At 38.4% G+C, this 20,250-nt stretch overlaps 1 protein-coding gene across 1 annotated transcript; it reads right to left on the bottom strand.

Annotated features, from left to right (window-relative positions):
• Positions 1-2,843: 2,843 nt before the first annotated feature.
• On the bottom strand, positions 2,844-20,248 carry LOC139722801 (parafibromin-like). The gene is made up of 15 exons (XM_071634092.1): positions 20,110-20,248; positions 15,055-15,160; positions 14,391-14,460; positions 12,596-12,658; positions 11,890-11,972; positions 11,038-11,102; positions 10,188-10,407; positions 8,997-9,107; positions 8,101-8,179; positions 7,254-7,336; positions 6,699-6,880; positions 5,745-5,882; positions 4,558-4,655; positions 3,883-4,024; positions 2,844-3,389 (listed from the first exon to the last, which is right to left on the bottom strand). The coding sequence occupies exons 1-15, from the start codon at positions 20,238-20,240 to the stop codon at positions 3,353-3,355; spliced, it is 1,608 nt and encodes a 535-aa protein (XP_071490193.1). The 5' UTR covers positions 20,241-20,248; the 3' UTR covers positions 2,844-3,352.
• Positions 20,249-20,250: the final 2 nt, after the last annotated feature.

The raw sequence follows: 20,250 nt of genomic DNA, 5'->3' as shown, positions 1-20,250 counted from the left end.
AATTGTTCTATGTCGAATCATTTATTTCTGATTAGTCAGTACTTTGGATAGCTATCAGCATTAGTCCCACATGTATGAACGTGGGAAGACATGTATGTACAGTAGCATGAATTACCATGTTGAGAAGTAAAATCTATGTACAAAACACAAAAAGACCAATCCTGCATTTTTTTGTGTGTGTGTGTCTTTTGTTTGCTTGATCTTACAGTAAGTGGTGCTTGAGGCAATCCACCAATAATTTTGACAGCAAACTGTGCTATATACAAGCTTCTTTCAGAACTCGGATTTACATACACTGACAGTACATAGTGTCATTACGAAACCAGAAAGTCAAGAAGCCTGAAACTTTTCTCATGATGCTGCAATTAATTACGACCATCTTCCATGTGGCCATCTTTTTTTGTTACATATTTCACTTTTATCTTCACGTTTCAGCACCTGAGACTTCATTATAAGTCCTCATCTCTAGAGCTTTTAATGCAAACATAAGCTGTTCAGAACTAGAGACACACATTTTTTTTTGTTTCCTACTATCACCTCATAGAGTGGTCACAAGATTTTTTGTACTGCACATCTCAACATCACTGGGAACAAAGTCCAAGATTCTGTCAAGACCTTTGAAAAAACAACATCTGTGATGCAACTTTCATGTTTTCCTGTTATCTCAGCATTTATCCCTTGGCAAATTAGAATCCTGTGTTGAAAATGTGATAACAGAAATCGCACAACTTAACAACATGTTTTCAGACACCATCACACGACCAGGGTGGACTCCAAAGTCACATTTGATATAAACAATAGCCAGGGAGACTGTACGAAAAACTGACAAACCCAATGAAGCTGAAGCCGATGACAACATTCGTACACACCCTACACAGAAAAGTATGAGTGGGGATGTGATACACGAAGCATGAGAAACACATGGGGAGTCTGCTTGGTAGGATACAGAATACTGTACAAGCTGTTATTTTTGCGAGGGTTTAATTTTCGCGAATTTCGCGAATCACATTTGGACCGCAAATTTTAACAACACGCGAAAATGTCCGTGACCTCCTCTTTCCGAAAATAACAGCGTATACAGTAGATCATGAAGGCCAAAGAGAGACTTCCACTCCTTTATTTGGGGTCAACTCCTCTCTCCAGTAATTTTATTGGAAGAGAAGACTTTGCAAGCAAGATTTCATGTGTTGCCAATGCCCCAAACCACCTACAAGTATAACCATGGCCATTCACCTGTGTACCGCAACACCTGGTTAAGTTCAAAACAACTGACGAAGCCCCTCAGTAAATATTACTATGTGAGGCACCGAGGCCTGTAGACGCACTGCGGCAGCCTGCAAGTACAAGTGGCCGATGTAGTACTCGTGGTCTATGTAAAGGTTCACCACTGCACAGCTGTCTGGAGCTTTCTCAAAAATTTGTGCATGATTTACCATGGAGATCATCATAGTACACAAATAAACCTTGTCTTGAGAATTTCTAGTTCAAACTATGGGCAGAGGTGAGTCCAAAATAGGACTACTCACTGAGGGGTGCAGCCCAAAGTGAATAGTACTGTATAGTATAGTGTTGGAGGCACCGAGGCCCAAAGTTTTAATTGTACATTCGATATATTAGGCAGAGAACATTTGTTTGATGTCTTTTATACAAAAATAAACAGGACAGAATTTGTATCTGCCCACTGGCGACTGAGCCAGTGCTGTGAAATTGAAAAACGTGATAGCCACGGTACTGCAAGAGTTGCCCATGGCAGGTATTCGAGCTCTCGTATGGCCGCTGAATACTTGCCTTTTGAGGGAGTTGATTGTTCATCAAAAGTATAGCTATGACATCATTTCACAAATCATAGTGTATTATTTGGGATATCGTCATAAAAAGTAACATCATTTTCCAAATAATATACAGTTGAACCTCTCGTATCCGGACAAGTCGGGACCGGGGCTCATCCGGATAAGGGATTTGGCCGGATACGGGAGACTCAATGCTTTATGTACATATACATACACATGTACTGATGTAGCCCATTGTAGTACCACATGTAGTAATGTGTATACTGCAACCTTTTCATTGTTACACTCAGTAACAGACCCTAAAATAGAGGTTTGTGTTTGCAAGAATGAAATCATTTTCTTTTATAAATTCTTGGGAAGATTTACCTAAATAATTATTAAGAAATGTATCAAGTATATGTAATTCATGTGTGTTTGTGTAGGAGTTCTCAAGGAGTTGGGAATCCCCCTTTCCTCCCGTAATTATTTTTTTTTAAAAATCACGGCGAGATTGCGTCCGTATATTAGAGAGATCCGGATAAAGGGAGGCTGGATAAGAGAGGTTCAACTGTACCACTGAGTGTGAAACATGCCAACATTATGAAATAGTTGAAAATATATACGGTCACATGAAGCTCTTTCAGCTAATCATAAGATGATACATTTTTCATCCAAAATATAATCACATATAGGAATGGGCAGTGACTCATTATTAGCTTTCAAAGTCACTAAAAACAAGATTTCCTCTTTTTTTTTTTCTCGCTATTCATTCACAAGTGAGTTTCATGACTGTATCATCTGCAGAATGCAGAGGTTTGCATTAGTTTCATGCTGTATCACAAAATACAATATTTGAAGTTGTGCAATGACTGCTACATAGTGACAAGTAAGATAACTGTTGTCCACATTGGCAACTTTCAAGATGGATACCTCTGGATTAAAACTCCAGCATGTAATTGGATTATAATGGGTGAAAAATTTGTGCTTTTAACCCTATATTAACTGGATCCCCCCCCCCCCTCGACATTTTGCGCCATGATTCCACAACGCGCAGAAATTTGGCCATGCCGTTTAATGACTTTTTTCATTGAAGTCTCCCGCATATTTTGAGACCAGAATAGGGTTAAATCTCTACCTTTGAAGCTTTGCACCTTATAATGTAATGATGCTTTGAATTTTCCAAATGCGTTATTCATCTTGGAAATATTTTTCAGAAGCTTTAAATAAGCACAGAAATTACGCTTTCTTCTGAAAGAAATATAAATGACAAACAGAAGCAGTAAAAAAAAAAGACAATTGAACATCCCCATATGACCATGTATTGCATCACTACTGTACGAATGACAATAACACAACTTGCCCTCTGTGCTAAGGCTCTTTTGGAGTTCAGTGAGCGACTCGGGGAAGCCAGGCATCAGATTGACTTCATGTAAACTCCATGGCACTCTCACAAGCTGTACAACTGTAGGAGGAAGTTCCCTGGAGCCACCCTTTTAATGACGGCCTTGGGGTGAGAGTGTTGTTCCCGGACTGATCTGTGGCTGAGTTCTGACGAGCAGGCTTGGATTGTGTCACAAATTATTTTAGATCCGAAGATGAGGCTTCTCCTTAACCATGTACCTGATTGTTGGATAAGAAATGGAAAGACAGAAAGGAGCAACAGTATGTCAATGTGTGAATTCTTCATGACAGTACAACAGTAATTAGTTCAAAGTGCCATTACATTACAAAATATATACATTTAAAAAAAAACAAAAAACAGTCCCTCTTCTCAAGCCCTGATATATGTGTGAGGGAAGGAGAAAACAAGCAGCACAATGTGGGAATTCAGAGCACATGAAGCAAATTTGAAAGACGCAAGCTTTAAAATGCAGTTCAAAGTTACACACTTGTTTCACGTGTATACTCACCAACATTTCTTTTTTTTTTTAACGTTGCACTTTTTTTAAAAACAACACTTTACACTTGTCAATGTTACATCACAACCATTCATGGCGTTCATAGAAATCCAGACGGCCCTACACATGACCTTTACCATAAGACATAGCATCATTTTCTTCATCAAGTACTGTCTCTCTACACAAGCCTACATGAGGGGGGGAATGTGTCTTACTTGTCAAGAACCTCCCAGAACTTGAGCAGTCTGGCCTTGTCCAGGTGGCGCTTGCTTCGGCTGATGTCCATGATGTGCACATTCCACTTCTTGACGTTGGGGTCCACCTTGAACTCCTCATACTTGAGGTGGAATCCGCGGACTGTGGGCGTGGGAAGAAGAGCGGGCAAAGTCATGAGAGGAACTCTTTATTCTGACAAGCAACATATTAATGATGGGCCACTGCAGGGGAACCATGTTTTGAGGACCTCAAAGGCACGACAATTATCTTGCTATATCAGGAGACAAGAACAGAAAAATATAAAGAGTTGTAACTACAAAATCACTTTGTGTTAAGAGGAATTTCATATACACAACAATCCTTATAATGAGGTTCTGCTGTATATGCAAGAAGCCTGCTCACAAAGGTGTCACACTAATAAGTCTATAAGGTTCTATCACTTTTCACAGCCATGAAATAGACCAAGGGGTAAAAATGAATTTCCAACTTAAATTTTGTTGTTGGGAAAAATTGTTACAACAACTGCTCACTGTTCTAAGTGTAAAGTAGACTTGGTTTATGTATACGTGTCTAACAGTCAATTTGTGTGGGATTGAAATAATCTTCACACCATCTGATGATGGTATGAAATGATTAAGAAATGACAGATTGAATCACAAGTAAAATAGACATACTCCTTGCAAAGATGTCCACAGGGTTGTTTCCGTTCATCCACGGCCATCCCTTGAACTGCCAGGTGGGACCCTGCACGAAGACGGCAACCACGCGATCCCTGTCCACACAGCCCAAAGACAGACAGAAAGACGGACAGACAGATGGACAGACGGACGGACAGACAGACAGACACATGGAGACAAAGACACAAACAGATAAGAACACGACATATTAAGTACACATTAGATAGGATTTCAGATACGACTGGAACCACGTCCATATCTCACAGAAGGCATTTCAAGAAGCATTTTGTCGGACAATATTGTCGGACAAATTTGCTCTCAGCCAATCAGATGCAAGGATTTCAGTAGCTTGTAACAGTTTGTCAGAAAAATATCAGACCAAAATGCTTCATGATATGCCTCAGATCTCATTTGCACTGAAGAGAATGCTCTGCATTTGATGCCAACAGTAACAATGCACCAACAATACAATAGCACAATATACCACTGTACCAAAGTTATTTATCGGATAAAATGACTGGAAAACGAAAGATAGCGAGAAGATGTGCACGCGTCGCGTCCCTTCATAACCAAAATCACTAAGGCCTGATTACTGCAGCCCTAAGATGAGACAAGTGAATATCATTAAAACACAAAGACATCACACTAACTAGGGAACTATAAAAAATGCCTTCACAAAACCTGTGTTCCATCCAGACTAAGTGTTGGTGGTGGAGCTTACTTCAAGCCAATTTCATACGTGAAGTTGGATGTCAAGATCTGGCAGATGATTCAATGCCATAGATTGGGAGAAAGAAATGTTTGAAATGTTTTCTGCACACAAGCTTTTCCTTCCAGATAGGAAAAACAACAACAACCACCATCAAACTCTGCCCTCTGACTCCATCTTTGTCTCTTTCATTTAAATCAATAAATGAGAACACAATTTGTTTCCAAGCTGTCTTTGTGCAGTCCTCAGTGCATGCTCTGCATTCACTTCATCTGTACACATGTGACCACTGATTTGAACATATTCACTTGCCAAATCCGGTGCCAATTTACCCTGCAGGTTTGACTTTGCTTCTAGTCTGCAATAAAATTTGCCTTTCCTCATTAATAGGAGCCAAGACATTAGATTTGACTACAGGACAAAAGGTCAATGTCTACATTCAACCAGAACGGAGATCAAAGATCTCGTAGCTCACCAGTCCTGTGGCGACAGCTTGGTGACCGTGTCGATGACGCGGTACGGCACCGTGCTGCCGTCGTCTTTCCGCCTCTGGATCAACACATCATTCTCCTTCCTCGCTCCCTGCCTCTTCTTTTCATCCGACGTGACAAATCTGACAAATACGAAGACGGATGAAGAGTTAAAACCAACACTTACACAAAACGAGATCCAACAAATGGTGAAGTGCATAGACACTGCATATAGAGAAGATTACAAGGGCAGAAACAGCACAAGAAATCAGTATATGTATTGTAATGGTATACACAGATCCTTTCTTTGCTTGAGGCTAAGCTCACATTAGGGTAATTCTAAATTGATTAATGCAACCACACACAATTAAAGGAAGATGCTCTTGAAGTGAAGCAATACTCCCAAATCATTTTGGAGAGATTATAAACAAAGAATAAATAAAATAACAATAGTGAGGAATATGCACTTCAGAGAAATTTTCATGGTGCCACGATACTGGCCACAATCAAGACTAGATACAAATGGTGACATCATCGTCATCTCATAGGTCTCCAATGGGTCTGCCCACAACTCTTTGCTAAATTTCCATATTTTTATGCGAAAAGAAAAAGATGTACCCTCTGCATTAAATGACCACAATGGTGACTCATAGAAAGGTGAGACTTTAGTTGCTATCACCTAAGCACACAATTTGTATAACATCAATCTATATAAACCAATGGGACAGCTGTGAGACGATAATATCAACGCTTCATCTACATGTAGTTTGGATTATGTCCACCAATATCATTGTGTTTTGATTTTTCTTTGACATGCAAAATTCTGCAAATTTGTTATATGAGGTTCAATTGCAATGAACTTCTGATTTGTTCTATTTCAATCTCTGTATTAAAGTCAACTCAAACATGGAGAGCCAGTTCATATCCCATTGCCGCTCATCAACCCAATGAGGGCTCACCTGAAGTCTTGTAACAGATCCTTGGCGTTGTAGAGAGTGATGAGTGCCGTGTTGGCCGCTGGGACGATGATAATGGGGGTGCGGGATACCCTCTTGGTGGGAGTCTGGGCCTTGGGGGTGGAAGCTGGCTCTGGTCTTGGGGCGGGGGTGGGGGCAACTGGCTTGCGAACGGGTGTGGCATCCTGGACACAGAGACAAGATTACAATAGGAGAAGGTCGATATCTCTGATAGTTCCATGACATTTGCTCCTGGGAAAATTGCTCCCATGAAATATATGCATGCTACGCCAAACATAAATGGTCATGTGACTATAAATGCTGAAGTAAGACAAACACATATGAAGAAACCATTAAAAAAAATCACTAACATGATAAAAAAGGGTCATGACAATTGTAATCTGCACAAATCATCTCATATGGTGACACACACACCCACCTCAGAAAAGGGGAAAAAAGAGGCCAACTTGGTCATGTGACTGCCCCATTACTCATGCAATATATTCTCTTTGTGGCAGAGTTCTTGTCCTTTGAGAGCAGATTTTACTCATTACTCACCGGTGCTGGCTTGTTGAGATTTGACATGCCATGGAAGGACCCCATGTGAGTACCGCCAGTATCAATCTTGAATCCTTCCGTCTCTGTCATGGGACAAATATGAATCCAGGATTTATTGAATGATTCACAATTCATGTACACCCACACAATGACATATCTATATATATGTGAATGTCTAAAAAAGGCATTGTACAACTATGGTAAATATTTCCCATGAATATATGTACATTCAGTAAACATGCAAACATTAAATGATTATGTAAATTCACTTGCAAAGAGAGTATTAAAGCAATGGTTGAAAAAAGGGAGACTTTGAAGTCATTTGTGTGACATCCCCTTCACACAAGTGCACATAAATGTTTGCTCACAATAGGAATGAAAACATCACTTTCTCACCACCAAAGGCATATCATTTTACTCAAATCAGTCAAAATTTCATGCTATAATCAGTGAGATTCTATTCAGAGTACAAAAAGTTTGGCCACAGGATTAAAAACAAACAAACCAAAACAAAAACATTTTCACTTTGGAAAAGATTCATGTCTAGCAAATCAAACACAAATGTAATGCCAATGGCAATACGACCTGAATGAAAGATTCATTTGAGTCTACAACCCAATAGTTTGCAGTTTTAATTTCATTGATATTCTGATGTCATATTTCATTGCACACCATTTTGATCTTCAGGTACGCATGTAGATCCGTCAAAGTGCATGACAAATTCATATAGAATGAACAGATGCTGTTGTCTCTGTATCCGGTATATATATACATATTTTTTTTCTTTTTCTTTTTTTTATTTTATTTCTTTTTTTTTTGGTCGTCTAGCCTCTGTTTCTGCTTTTACCTTCTTTCCGCTTGAATCTCTCCTGATCGTATCTGTTGTAGAGCTGAGCGGTCTGCTGCACAGGTTTCCTTCTCTCCGGCTTTGAAGAGAAAAAAACAAATATGATCAATTCCATTAAAAATATCTGGATGATACAGCCTTCATATTTTGGAGTTTGTTTGTTTTATTTTTGTTTTAATTACTTATTTATTTTTTTGCAACCAGTATTACACCATTGCAACCAGTTTTACACTGTAACTAAACAAAAGTATCAATAGTGCTGGTACCAGGAATCATACTTTCAGATAAATAAGCAGAGTTGCAAGTTTCACATTAATAGTGTACATAGTGCCTTGTAAATCAATAGACCAGTCTTCTGATATATTTGCTCATTCTGCACACCTTCTTAGAGCTCTACAAATTTGTTTTGTTTTGTTTTGTTTATGTGTGTGGTTTTTTTTTTTCAGAACAAACAGGAAGCTGTGACTACTTCAAAGATTGCCTGAGGCTTGGCTGACAGTGCAACAATTAATGTAATGGCTGTAAATTGGATTCAAAATATCTGCAAGTGTTTAAAAACAACGGGTGATTTTCCTTGTGCTTGGAGGCATTTCATTCCTGTGAAAAAGAAAGAACACATTGTGACATGTTTCAGAATGCATTGTACTGTATAAGTTGTTATTTTCGCGAGGGTTTAATTTTCGCGAATTTTGGGAATCACAGCTGGATCGCGAATTTAACAACACGCGAAAATGTCTCTATGCGCCCTGTTAATAGTGCATTAATGGAAGCGTCGGCATCAATTCGCGAAACCAACATCTCGTGAAAATGTCTATGGCCTCGTCATACGCGAAAATAACAGCGTATACAGTAATAGAGTTAAAGGGTATCCATACTGTAGACGGTGTATGTGATACCTGACTCTGTGAGGGGGTCTGGTGTGTGTTCTGGGACTGAGCTTGCTGACTCTGCTTCCCTTCTTCCCTGGCTTTCACTGACTGCAGGATGGCAAAGATATTCTTGAATTCCTGTGGGAAAACAAAAAAAAATCTAAAAAAATAAACAAAGCAACACTTTACATCACATAACATAACACTTACAACAATCAGTATATGCACACTACTTTCATTCTCAAATGAAAGAGAAGGGATATGTTTGTGAATCATAATAAAAATGCAATCACTTTAAATAACTCTTCCAGTTAGGGTTTGACGTCTGAGACTAGAACCAGTTACAAGGCAACTAACAGGGGGGAAAAAAAAGTCCACTAGCATACTTCGAATGATTTCTCATGCTGAAAAGGCCTAGAGGTTGAAAATGTATGGTGACACAAAACTAAGAGTGCAGATATCAACTAAGAGTCCTTAGTCTGAACATTTGTTATGACAGCGTAGTAATTTGTAAAGACAAATCATTACAGTGATAGCCGTTTCTTGGAGTTTAACTTTAATACCATATACATACATACTAGTCACAACATTATCATTTTTTTGAAAAAAAGACAAACAAACTGTAAACGTGAGTTGATATGATGAGACGTTGCCCATATCTAGGTTAATAGACACAGGAGGCTCCCATTACAATGAACACCGTTGTATCAAAAATGTGTTACATTCCTCACAATGAAGGAGACATTCAGGTCCCAAGATTATTATCACTGACATCCATGGTGCAAACTTCCCTTCAGTCATGACAAGATTTCAATACAACAAAACCCAACTGCCAGTATTGAGGACTTTGTTATAATGGGAGTGCCCTGTAGTGAGTTTATGAAACAGTTGGTTTACACTTTATAGGTATTTCATGTTGCTCATATCTAGGTTAATGGACACATACATGTATAAGTTTATGAAAGAGATATGAAACTATGTTCACGATACAGGAAGAGGACGTTTGTCACCTAATCCATCCTATTCTTTAAAGTGGGAAGCAGTTTCCACAGATTGTGGTTTAAATGCAAACCTATCCAAGACACCAACAGCATGAGAACTGGGAGCAGACCAGGTATTAGGGAAATGCGGATCAACTTGTCTGCCCAGCTACATGTAGTACAGACAAAAGTCCAGTCGGTGCCAGTCACATTGATAAAGAGAAGAGCACCAGCTCACCTTGCCATTACTCCGGAGCACCGAAGTCCTCGTCCGCCAGTAGCGCTCCCTGCTCATAATGTCGCGAGAGACGTCGACCTCGGCGTCGATGAAGCTGCGCTGCTCTAGGATACCCATGCCCAGTGTGTCGTCGTCGGGCTTGATGGTGACTCGCTTCTTGATGTGGATCTTGGCCCTGATGGAGGCGATACGCTCGATGGACAGCGTGTCTGACAGGGAGCTGCCAATTTAAGGAGTTAGGGGAAATTTGATTATTTAAAACATATTCCTAAATGCTTACGGAATGACATTGGACACAAAGCACATACACATCATACCTCTATTGCAGGCAACTTCACAAGCAACACAGGCTACATGTTATCTCAAGCTTCATGCATTTTTGATATTTACAACCTGTAACTAAACAAGGCATGTCACGTGACATGATTGGATCCTTCTCAAGCAGTATTGTAAAATGTACTTTTTGTGCATAACATATGTGCATAACATAATGTTTTTCTCGCTGGACCAATTTCACTGTACCTCAATTGCCTAAAGCATCATAAAAGGGGGCATTCCTATACATGTCTTAATACCTCTTAAACTATGCACTTCATTCTTCACACAAATTTAGAAGTGCCCAAAATTCACATACCGCAAACTATTCCAGCCTTTACAAAAACATGAAAAAACTAGATGTAACCATTCCTGCACAGTTTATTTAAGCTGGAGGCATACCAAGCAATAGTTGTAAGCGATTTAAATCATATCACATGTGCTCATATATGCACGCAGGGTGCAAATTCATCTTTCTCTTCATACTACCCTAATTAGAGACAACTTTGAGTGGAAGTGGATTAAAAGTCTTCACCTGATTTGGTTTGTCGTGGCCACAGCGCCTTCCTTGTGATCCTCCAACCTCTCCAACAGACGTTTCTATGGTAATGAGACCACAATGAGAATGCAAACATATACAACACTTATAGTCGCTGCCTGCATTGTTTTCTGGAGAGCGCTGATGGGACTACCCTGGTAAAGAATACCGGAATACAATGAATAACAAATTGCCTACTCTATGCAAAGAAACAATTATGCAAATCTCGGCAGATGGAGAAAGATCTTCCTAATCCATCATGATGCAATGGAAGTACTGAAATATCAACATCATCAGACTTCGCGTTCTTAAATATATGTTTCTCCCTCTTCAAAGAAATGGAGTATCTTAAGAGAGTAGGAAAATCAGAGTATCCCATGATAGGGACACTGCAGCTGCAATGCACAGCTCCAGAGCTGTAGATTGTAGCAATTTCACACAGATTTAGATTCATCAATAAATGTACATATATACATATATATATAATGGATGTATTCTTGCATTCTAACATATCACAAGTGCGCTCGATGGAGTTGAAATGCTTCTTTAGTAAGGCTGACAGTTTATCCATTGCTCCTGACAACTTTCAAATTTCTATCAAATGAAGTCAATATCCCATTAATGACAATTTGATGTCTCCCTCCTCCATCACTAGTGAACTTTACATCTGTGATGCAACGCTATAGAGACCACGCTAATTAGGCAAAAGATGATGTTTTTCACATGCGCGAGACAGCTGTTTCCATTGTCCAACCCAGGAGGCTGTGTCGTCTTAGCGTTCGCGTCTCAGGTCTACAGCTCGCTAATACCTGTAATTAAATTAAACAAGTGTTTTAGATTGCTGCATACCTTGTCCTGTTTGACTTCTTCATCCTCAAAGCGAATGATCTTTGAGGGTTCTGAAGGTGGTTCTTCTGCTGGTCTTTTGAATACTGGAACAGAAAGAGAACCAATGTCAATATTCATTCCACAGTATCCAATGAGAACAAAAAATTAAAGATACATGTACCATAGCAAGATCTCCTTTCAGTGGCATCCTTCTCACATTCCTCTCAAAAAGTCCTATCAGAGCGAAATATTGAATGATTACAAAATTTGTTTACAGCTACTGAAATATACAATAATTAAGTTTGAGTAGATGATTTATATCAAAGAAGATTCAGGTCAAGTTTGATGACCAACAATAACTGTAAAAGTGTCTAATATTTACAATTCATCTCTCAATTCCATGAGTTTCAATTCCTCCTGATCAATATAGCACCATAGCAGACAATACAGAGGACTGATGTTCAAACAACTCAAATGAAACAACCTCCCATCCAATGATAACGTTCCATTTAAATCAGGTGTCACAAATTCATCTTTATGTAGTGGAAGATCTGCAATCCAAGGGTTGGCCTGAAATATCCTAAATATTGTCAAGAATTTAATGTTCAGGTAGACACTTGCGTCTTCTATTTCCCACACTAGGCAAGTCAAACAACAAGACTTTCAGCAGTAGCAGCAGCAACAACAACAAACAGCAACAACGTCACCACCACCAACAACAACATACCTTGTGTGGGTCTCTGTCTTGATATTTCCGGGGGTGCACTCTTGTCGATATTCGCAGAGGTTTCTTTTGGGTAAAAATGGAAGAAGAATTCACGATTAGCACACACACACACACACAAATGATATGAGAATTGAAGAATTTGTTGTTAATGACCCTCATAGTTCTCTGCCAAAACCAAATCACAAAGGTACCCAAGCATGCTAAACTAAGTTTCATGAAATCACCTGCACTATTTTGTCACATGATCATACACATTCAGTGTGACATCATGCATTTGATGTCTCATCTTTTGACACATTTTGTCTGAAACTTATCTTTCTCTTTTCATTTCACGATCACAAACAAATTCTGACAACATTCTGTCCAGATGACCACTAGATTCTTCCCACTGACCTCTGAAGTATCCTACTGGACATACTAAAACATCACACCACACAGTTAGAGAATTTCTAAGCTATACCTCTTGATTTATTTCACAGTTGGAGAAGTCATATAGGGTCAATAGCACAATCAGGGTATGCAATTGTGTAACAGGGGAAAATGAAAAAACTTGGTGAAAATGCTTTTTTTGCTGTTTGTTGTAGCTGAGTGTTCAAATTTTCATTTCATGGTAAAAAAGAGTCAAAATTTTGCATTAAACTGCACATAAATTAGCATTTTAATTAGGGGTGTTGAATTACATTGAAATGACTAATATATTGGAAAAATTCATTTAAAAAAAAAGAGAATATTTTTTTTTCATCTGATATTGCTGTTAGATATTCCTGATAAATATCCCTTTCATTGATTCACCACCAGCACATAGCCATGACATATCACAAAATATAAAAAAAATAAGTTCTTATTGCTCAAATTTGCTAAAATTTCCACACAATAGATTTCTACATATGTTCAATTCATGGCTAAAAAAACAAGGATTTTCAATAAGGGGGAAAGATTCTTTTAAGTAGTCAAATTAGGATATACCTCACTGAAAATACTGAAAAACGGCTGCACTTATTTTTTATCAGCATTTGAAAATGGCTCAAAACTCAAAACTGGCGGAACATTTATTGGCAAACAGCACATCATATTGTAGTGTGTCTTCAGTACATGTACTTTAAGGAAAAGCAGAAAAATAAGCTGTTTCTCCATGTATAGCTGTACAGCATGGGTTAAAAGGTCACAATGTCACAAAAATAAGCCAGCATTACACTCCTACCAGGATGGGACTTCAGACCTCATAACTTTCTCCAGCTGAAAGAACCACTGTTTTTTATTGCATGCAAGTAATGCCAGGAAAAAAATCCATTAATTTGATACCAAACACATAGGGGTAATCTTAAAATATTGACCTCAAATCTTGATTTTACGTAAGTTGTAAAACATTTTTTTGACGCATTACATGGGTTTTGGGGGACTTTTTGGTAACTAATCTTTAATAATTAACAGTAAATGAGAAGAAATTAGCTATTGTCTTACCACATGTGATTACTGATGTCTTAGCATGCTGCATGTGAATTTTTAAGTCAGTTGGGGCATTCTTTTAGAAGTTACAATTTTTTAAAGTGAGAAAGTAATGATTGCATACCCTGTGTGCTTTAATATCACCATAGACAATAAAAATAAATCACTGCTATCAGCAGGACCCATGTATGGATATACTGAAAATAAACTTGAAGCTATGTACAGAATTAACAGCCAACCATCTACACTTTATGAAGGTAAAGATTTAAAGGCCATCTCTGAAACTTGAAATCTGTCTGTATTTCTGCAATGCTTTAATAGATGAATTATAGAATAACTGCACACTTACTTATTTCACCACCAAGGTATGCAAGCAAGTCTCTTCTGTCTGGACGACGAACAACTGGAATGTTTTCAGCCTGGAAGAAAATGATATTATATCTATGAATCAAATTAAATCAATCAGACCGACTGTGCTGTGCAGTTCACACTGAATACAAAGTTTGTGTAGTAAGCAGACACTGGCAGTCCCCACAAAGCATAAAATTTGTGTAAAATTTACTTTGAATTCAAGTTGAGACTATATCTGCATGCTTTACAAGAAAATTCAGTATAAACTTCATGCCACATCTCTGTCATTATCATAGGGTGGAAAACATCAGCCATTCTAATCATGAAGTACATTGTACATTGTATGGGCACAGGCTGTATTCATTCATTTATTCATTCATTTACTCAGTGCTCTTTATTCCCATGCTAAATCAACGGTCAAAAATACTACCACACAGTACAAGCCATAATTGTGAGCTAAATATGACAGATATTCCTACCTTTTGTAGGATCATGATCCGCAATACACAAAAACAATTTACAAAAAGTTGCAAATGCAAATTGGTTTTTAAAAAAAGGTGATTTCAACACTACATCCCGTTGTAACATCTACAATGTATTTCACACATTTCACAGCAAAACTTCCATATAAACACAGACTAAATAAAAAAAGCTATACTCACAAGAGCCTTTTTGACATAAGCTGTATGGTTAATGTTGTCATGCTTCAAGAGATACAAGATGGATTCAAGAGTGTAGTAACTTTTGGCTTCCCCTTCTTTGCCAGTACTGTGGAAGGAAAAAGTGGATAAATACAACCATAGATATTTAAATGAGACATAAATAAGTAAGATTTACACTTATTGTTCACCATGCCATCCCTCACTGAGCTGACATACAACATTGTTCCACCATCCCATGATAGTTTAAGTGGAGCTGCACGGAGGTGTGAGGTAACCAGCCAGTACTTGACATGTGACAACAATGCACATGGTCGAGCGTGCTTGTATAATTATTTCAAACTTGTGTGTTCATACATCAATGGCTAAATGAACAAATAAAAAAAAACTGAATGAATGGCAATACATTGTACAGATGTAAAAAAAGAAAATATGACTCTGAGTATGGGAAAAAGGAAAAAGATGTGGTGCATTGATGAGAAGGAGAATGTACATTGATGAGAAGAAGAAAATATTCTATTTGTTTCAACAAAAATCCAAGTTTTAATCAAAACAAATAGAATTTTTCTTTAGATTCTCTTCATGTACAGTGGACATGTACATGTCCATGTGTGTGTATTAAACAAAAAATCACAGTGCGAATTTGCAACCATTTATATATCAGATGTGAGATGGATGAGAAGTAAGGAGGAGGCCTCATGAGCACTGTGGGGAGGGAGCCCCTTAACTACCCCAGAGGTACTCATGAGAGGGAGAGTGCCTTGTGAGATGGAGCCCCCCCCCCCCCCCCCCCCCCCCCCTCATGAGCGGATTTCCTGCATTGATGCAGACCCTGGGACACTGCTGTTGACTTGAGCTTAACTTGACTCTTTGAAGAAAGAAAACTAATGTTAGACAGCTACAGTACAACATATTGTAGTTTTTGTACAGGTCTCTCTTCCTCACTGGGAATTTAGTGTGAAACTCAGCTCAGGTTCCCGTTTAAAGGCACATGGTCCCGGTGGTGTAGTCAAATGCATACGGGCAATTCCACGGTAACTGACGTTACACGTAAGGATTTTCATGAAATTGTTTACCTTGTAGTTTTGTGAATGAAAGCACCTTGGGCTTGCAATTAGCATTGATGAAGAAGTTCATGAGAATGAAGAAATAGGTGGAAAGTTTTTCTCTCAAACTGCATTTCTTATCACATAGCAAGTGAAAATGTGTCGGTAACTGACGTTACGGAAAAAGGACATGGGAAATTATGGTGTAGATGTAAATGGAAATATCTCATGTCCCTGACTTTTAGCCTTTATGTGTTTAATATGGCAATACACCTAGGTTCTTAGGAACAGGTGTGCAAAATAATGTGCACTTTAGTTGTCTCCTTTTACCACCATGCCAATTTCAGTGAAGGCATGACGGTAACTGACGTTACGTAACTGACGTTACGCTTACATTTGCCATAGGGTTTACACATGCAAAATCATGATTGGGAATAGCTATGTGATATTTCATAATTCTGACCATTCAGAATGATTTGGTTGATATGGAGTCATACCTTGGTTCATCAGTCATAAATACACAATGAAATGAAACAGTAGTCCATTTTCTTTGTGTTCTATGAAAACTTAAAGGTAAACATGTCAGTAACTGACGTTACGTAACTGACGTTACACATACTTTGCCGTGGGGTTTACAGAGAACTAATTTATTTAACAGGTTATTATACTGCTGCAATGTACCAGTGACAATCCCAGGCAACTACAGCAACAAATTAAATCAAAATCTAAAGACACAAATAATATTGGGTGGGCCCTTAGGGGGCACCCCCCCCCCCCCCCCCCCCCCATGCCATAGCACAGTTGGGCAAAAATAATGTAAATGCACAAGAGGATATTTCTTGACATTTGTCTGAAGATTTAAATTTTTATTCAACATTTATGATTACACAGAGCCATTGATAGATTAAGCAGTTCCTAGTATAAATACAGTCAAACCTGTCTATAGCGGCCACCCATGGGAAACGGAAAAAGTGGCCGTTATAGACAAGTGGCCGCTATAGACAGGTAATCCATCTTTGTGTACATTGCCTACATGTACATGTATCATCGTTGTATACATCTATAAACACTTACATGTACATGTATGTGTGTACGTATATGCACACGTGTGTATCATGCATAAAACAATGTCGGTGTTTATGAAATTGTTGCACAGTAACCGTAGCATGTGCACAGTCATGAAGAAAACTTAACACTAGTGCATTATTGGGACTGAATGACTAGCACGGCTAAAAAGCAGAAACACACGCTGAATTATCGGCTCGGCTACGGCTCCATCAGGTTTTTGGCCGCTATAGACAGGTTAAAATCTACCACGGGAAACAAAATTTGTGGCCGCTGGCCGCGTTAGACAGGCGGCCGCTATACACAGGGTCTTTAACATGGCTTTTCTCTCGGGGGGATTTTTCAGTGGCCGCTATAGACAGGTGGCCGCTATAGACAGGTGGCCGCTAAGGCAGGTTTGACTGTATATTGACATGACTAAGGGCTTTTTTGTTTGTTTGTTTGTTTGTTTTTTAATGAACAGGAAAGTTTTTATCTACATAGAATGCTCCACCCATAACACCTTGTAGTACTACACAAAACATGGATACTTTTGTGCTTGAAAATATATCAAAATAACTTCCAGGTCATGGGGAAAAAACATGTATCAACTCATAAATATGCATAAATGTGTATGAAATCTATTGTGATATATTTCTCCTTTTTTTTTATTTTACTCCTGATGATCTCCATCATCAATTGATTTAAATGAAAAGTGTCGCACTTTTGATATTTCTCTGTGAAGAAGAAAAATAAATGCTCTTTTGGTCAAAAGAGCATTATTGTTTTATTCCTGGCTTGAAGTAATTTAACTGTTTTTCTTTTCCTTTTCACTGATATATCACGGCTTGCAAATACATTCGAGATACCAAGAAATCGGACTTTGCAACGAAAGAATACTAAAATCAATATAAAAAACTCTTCCTGTTCATAATTATGTGTTGTATTACAAAATGTCCCTGCATGAATAGAATAAAGTAATCAACAAATACACACTGTATGAACAATTTTTTTAAAACCCTATAGAATCCTCTCTCACTTTGAGCAACATCAGTGTTAAGTTTCAAACAATAATGAGTACATGGCTTATGTACCATAATACAAGATGAGCCATGTTAACTACATGAACACCACACATTTAAGTGCAAGAGAAGAAATATCTGTTTGTGCATTTGCCTTGAGGTAGAAACTTGACTAAGCTTCCTGAAAAAAAAGAAGAAAAATGCCAGCAGAAGCAAACATTGGTGAAGATTGTTAAACTGTTGGTACTACCTATACAGCTGTGCAGAAGTTTTTTTTTTTTAATAGAAAATGTGGTTAACATGCAATCATGTCACTGATTAGGCCTACAAACTTTGGTAGCTTTATCATCCCGTAGGACTGGGAATGTACTAATTTGAGTGCATATACTGCATGTGGCAAACTAAACTTCCAGATGATTTAACCTTAAACTTGTGCTGAATCAAAATCGAAAGCTCAAGCCCCCCCCCCCCCCCAAAAAAAAAAGATAATCATGGTAAATGAATGAATAAATGAATTTAGAAATAGAATAAAATCTAAAAAAAAAATATCCATGGACATACCATGGTAATGACATCATTTCCTATGAAAGGGATTGCTGCTCTTTGTTGTAAATTGACTTCCCAGATGTATTGAAATGGCCAAAAGTAAAAAAATTTGCCTCAGTTATAACTACTGTCATGGTAACTGACGTTACATACTCGTGTATGATGTTTCGGTAACTGACGTTACACATTTTGTAGTGTTCATTTTGACTCTCCAGTATGCCAAGTATCCTTATTTCTGGTATTAAAATAAAGGCATATTGGCATACATTAGAAATCCCAAGTTACATCATACAGCTCACTTCCTTTGATGAATAAACTTAAAAATTCCTTGTTTTTGGTAACTGATGTTACATCCATCATTATCAAAGTAATTAACAGTTTTTATCAAATTCTTTAAAGCTACCAGCTTTTTTTTCTATCGTGTGGTAAAAGACTTCTCTGGTAACTGCATACATATGAAAGATTGTTGTTTAGAGTACTAATAAAGTGGATATACAGAGAGTAAGTTGTGCGACAATACACTCTTTTCACCATTGAGTTATAGGCATATTTTGGCAGCCATTTTGAAAATCAAAATGGCCGCTTTTATTGAAAAACATAATGATTCTTAAAACTTCAACTCAAGTACTGTCTGAAAATGTATGGTGTTTGAAACAAATATCATTTTGAATTTTTGGCACCTGTGTCCTAGTTACCGTGGAATTGCCCATACGCGGGCTCACGGCGCAAGTTTCCTAGAGACCTACGCTATGGACTCCTCTTTAGCACTTACAGTACCCTGACCCATTACCCCCCGAGTCCGAAGAAGTCCAATCCACTGTAGTCAGTGGTGTGATCACAGTTCGGCTCATGATTTGGCTGAGGGGGATGGCAGCTTTAGCAAACTTCTTCGGTGATGTCATACTAAGAAGCACACAAGCATGCTTCCTGGCATCACTAGAAGGCAACGTTACCTAGCAACACCTACGCGCTTTAGAATTGATGACAGCTCAACTTCGTCAATCTTTGTAATTGTATCATGCTAACGCCGTAAATGGTGATCAGCAGTATCATCAACAGCGCCCTCTCACCCACCGGGCTATACTTATGCGCCTCCTTATTTTTAACTAAAACCTTTTTTCCAAACTTGATCTGTTACTTGTTGTACCTTAGAATATGATATGGTTTATAAATGCACGCTCTATAATAATTTGCCTAATTAACTCATATTTACAATACGTAACGTTAGAAAATTACACTCGAACACGTTACAGCTGCCCGATGGATGCTCTCCTCTGGCCCTGGGCTGGCGCAGCGCAGCTGTTGTGTTGTGATGCTGCGAGACGAGGATGCATGCCTGCCGACGATCTCTCTACCGTCGTCATACTCACACATACAAAGTCAAAGATGACGCCACTTACCCACAGATCACGTAGTTTGTTTTGGTATCCTTCGGCCATGAGAATTCTCCAAATATGACATCATTGTCTCTTTCGTTGATCTCTTTGTTTTGAGAATGATAAAGACGAAGAATACTCAGCACATCAGCCATGGTTAGCGTA

This window comes from Diadema antillarum, unplaced genomic scaffold (assembly GCF_040938485.1).
Source record: "Diadema antillarum isolate AM-2024a unplaced genomic scaffold, OU_Dant_1.0 scf00000172, whole genome shotgun sequence".
Taxonomy (NCBI): Eukaryota; Metazoa; Echinodermata; class Echinoidea; order Diadematoida; family Diadematidae; genus Diadema; species Diadema antillarum.
This window is presented reverse-complemented; position numbering and strand designations above follow the sequence as displayed.

What these genes read in the sequence shown, in the direction of transcription:
- LOC139722801 (XM_071634092.1), bottom strand. Translation starts at nt 20,240, where the DNA reads ATGGCTGATGTGCTGAGTATTCTTCGTCTTTATCATTCTCAAAACAAA. An exon ending in AAGACAGAGACCCACACAAG is followed by an intron (nt 11,973 to 12,595) that starts GTATGTTGTTGT and finishes TTTCTGTTCCAG; the next exon opens with TATTCAAAAGACCAGCAGAA. An exon ending in TTCTGGGAGGTTCTTGACAA is followed by an intron (nt 3,390 to 3,882) that starts GTAAGACACATT and finishes TCCAACAATCAG; the next exon opens with GTACATGGTTAAGGAGAAGC.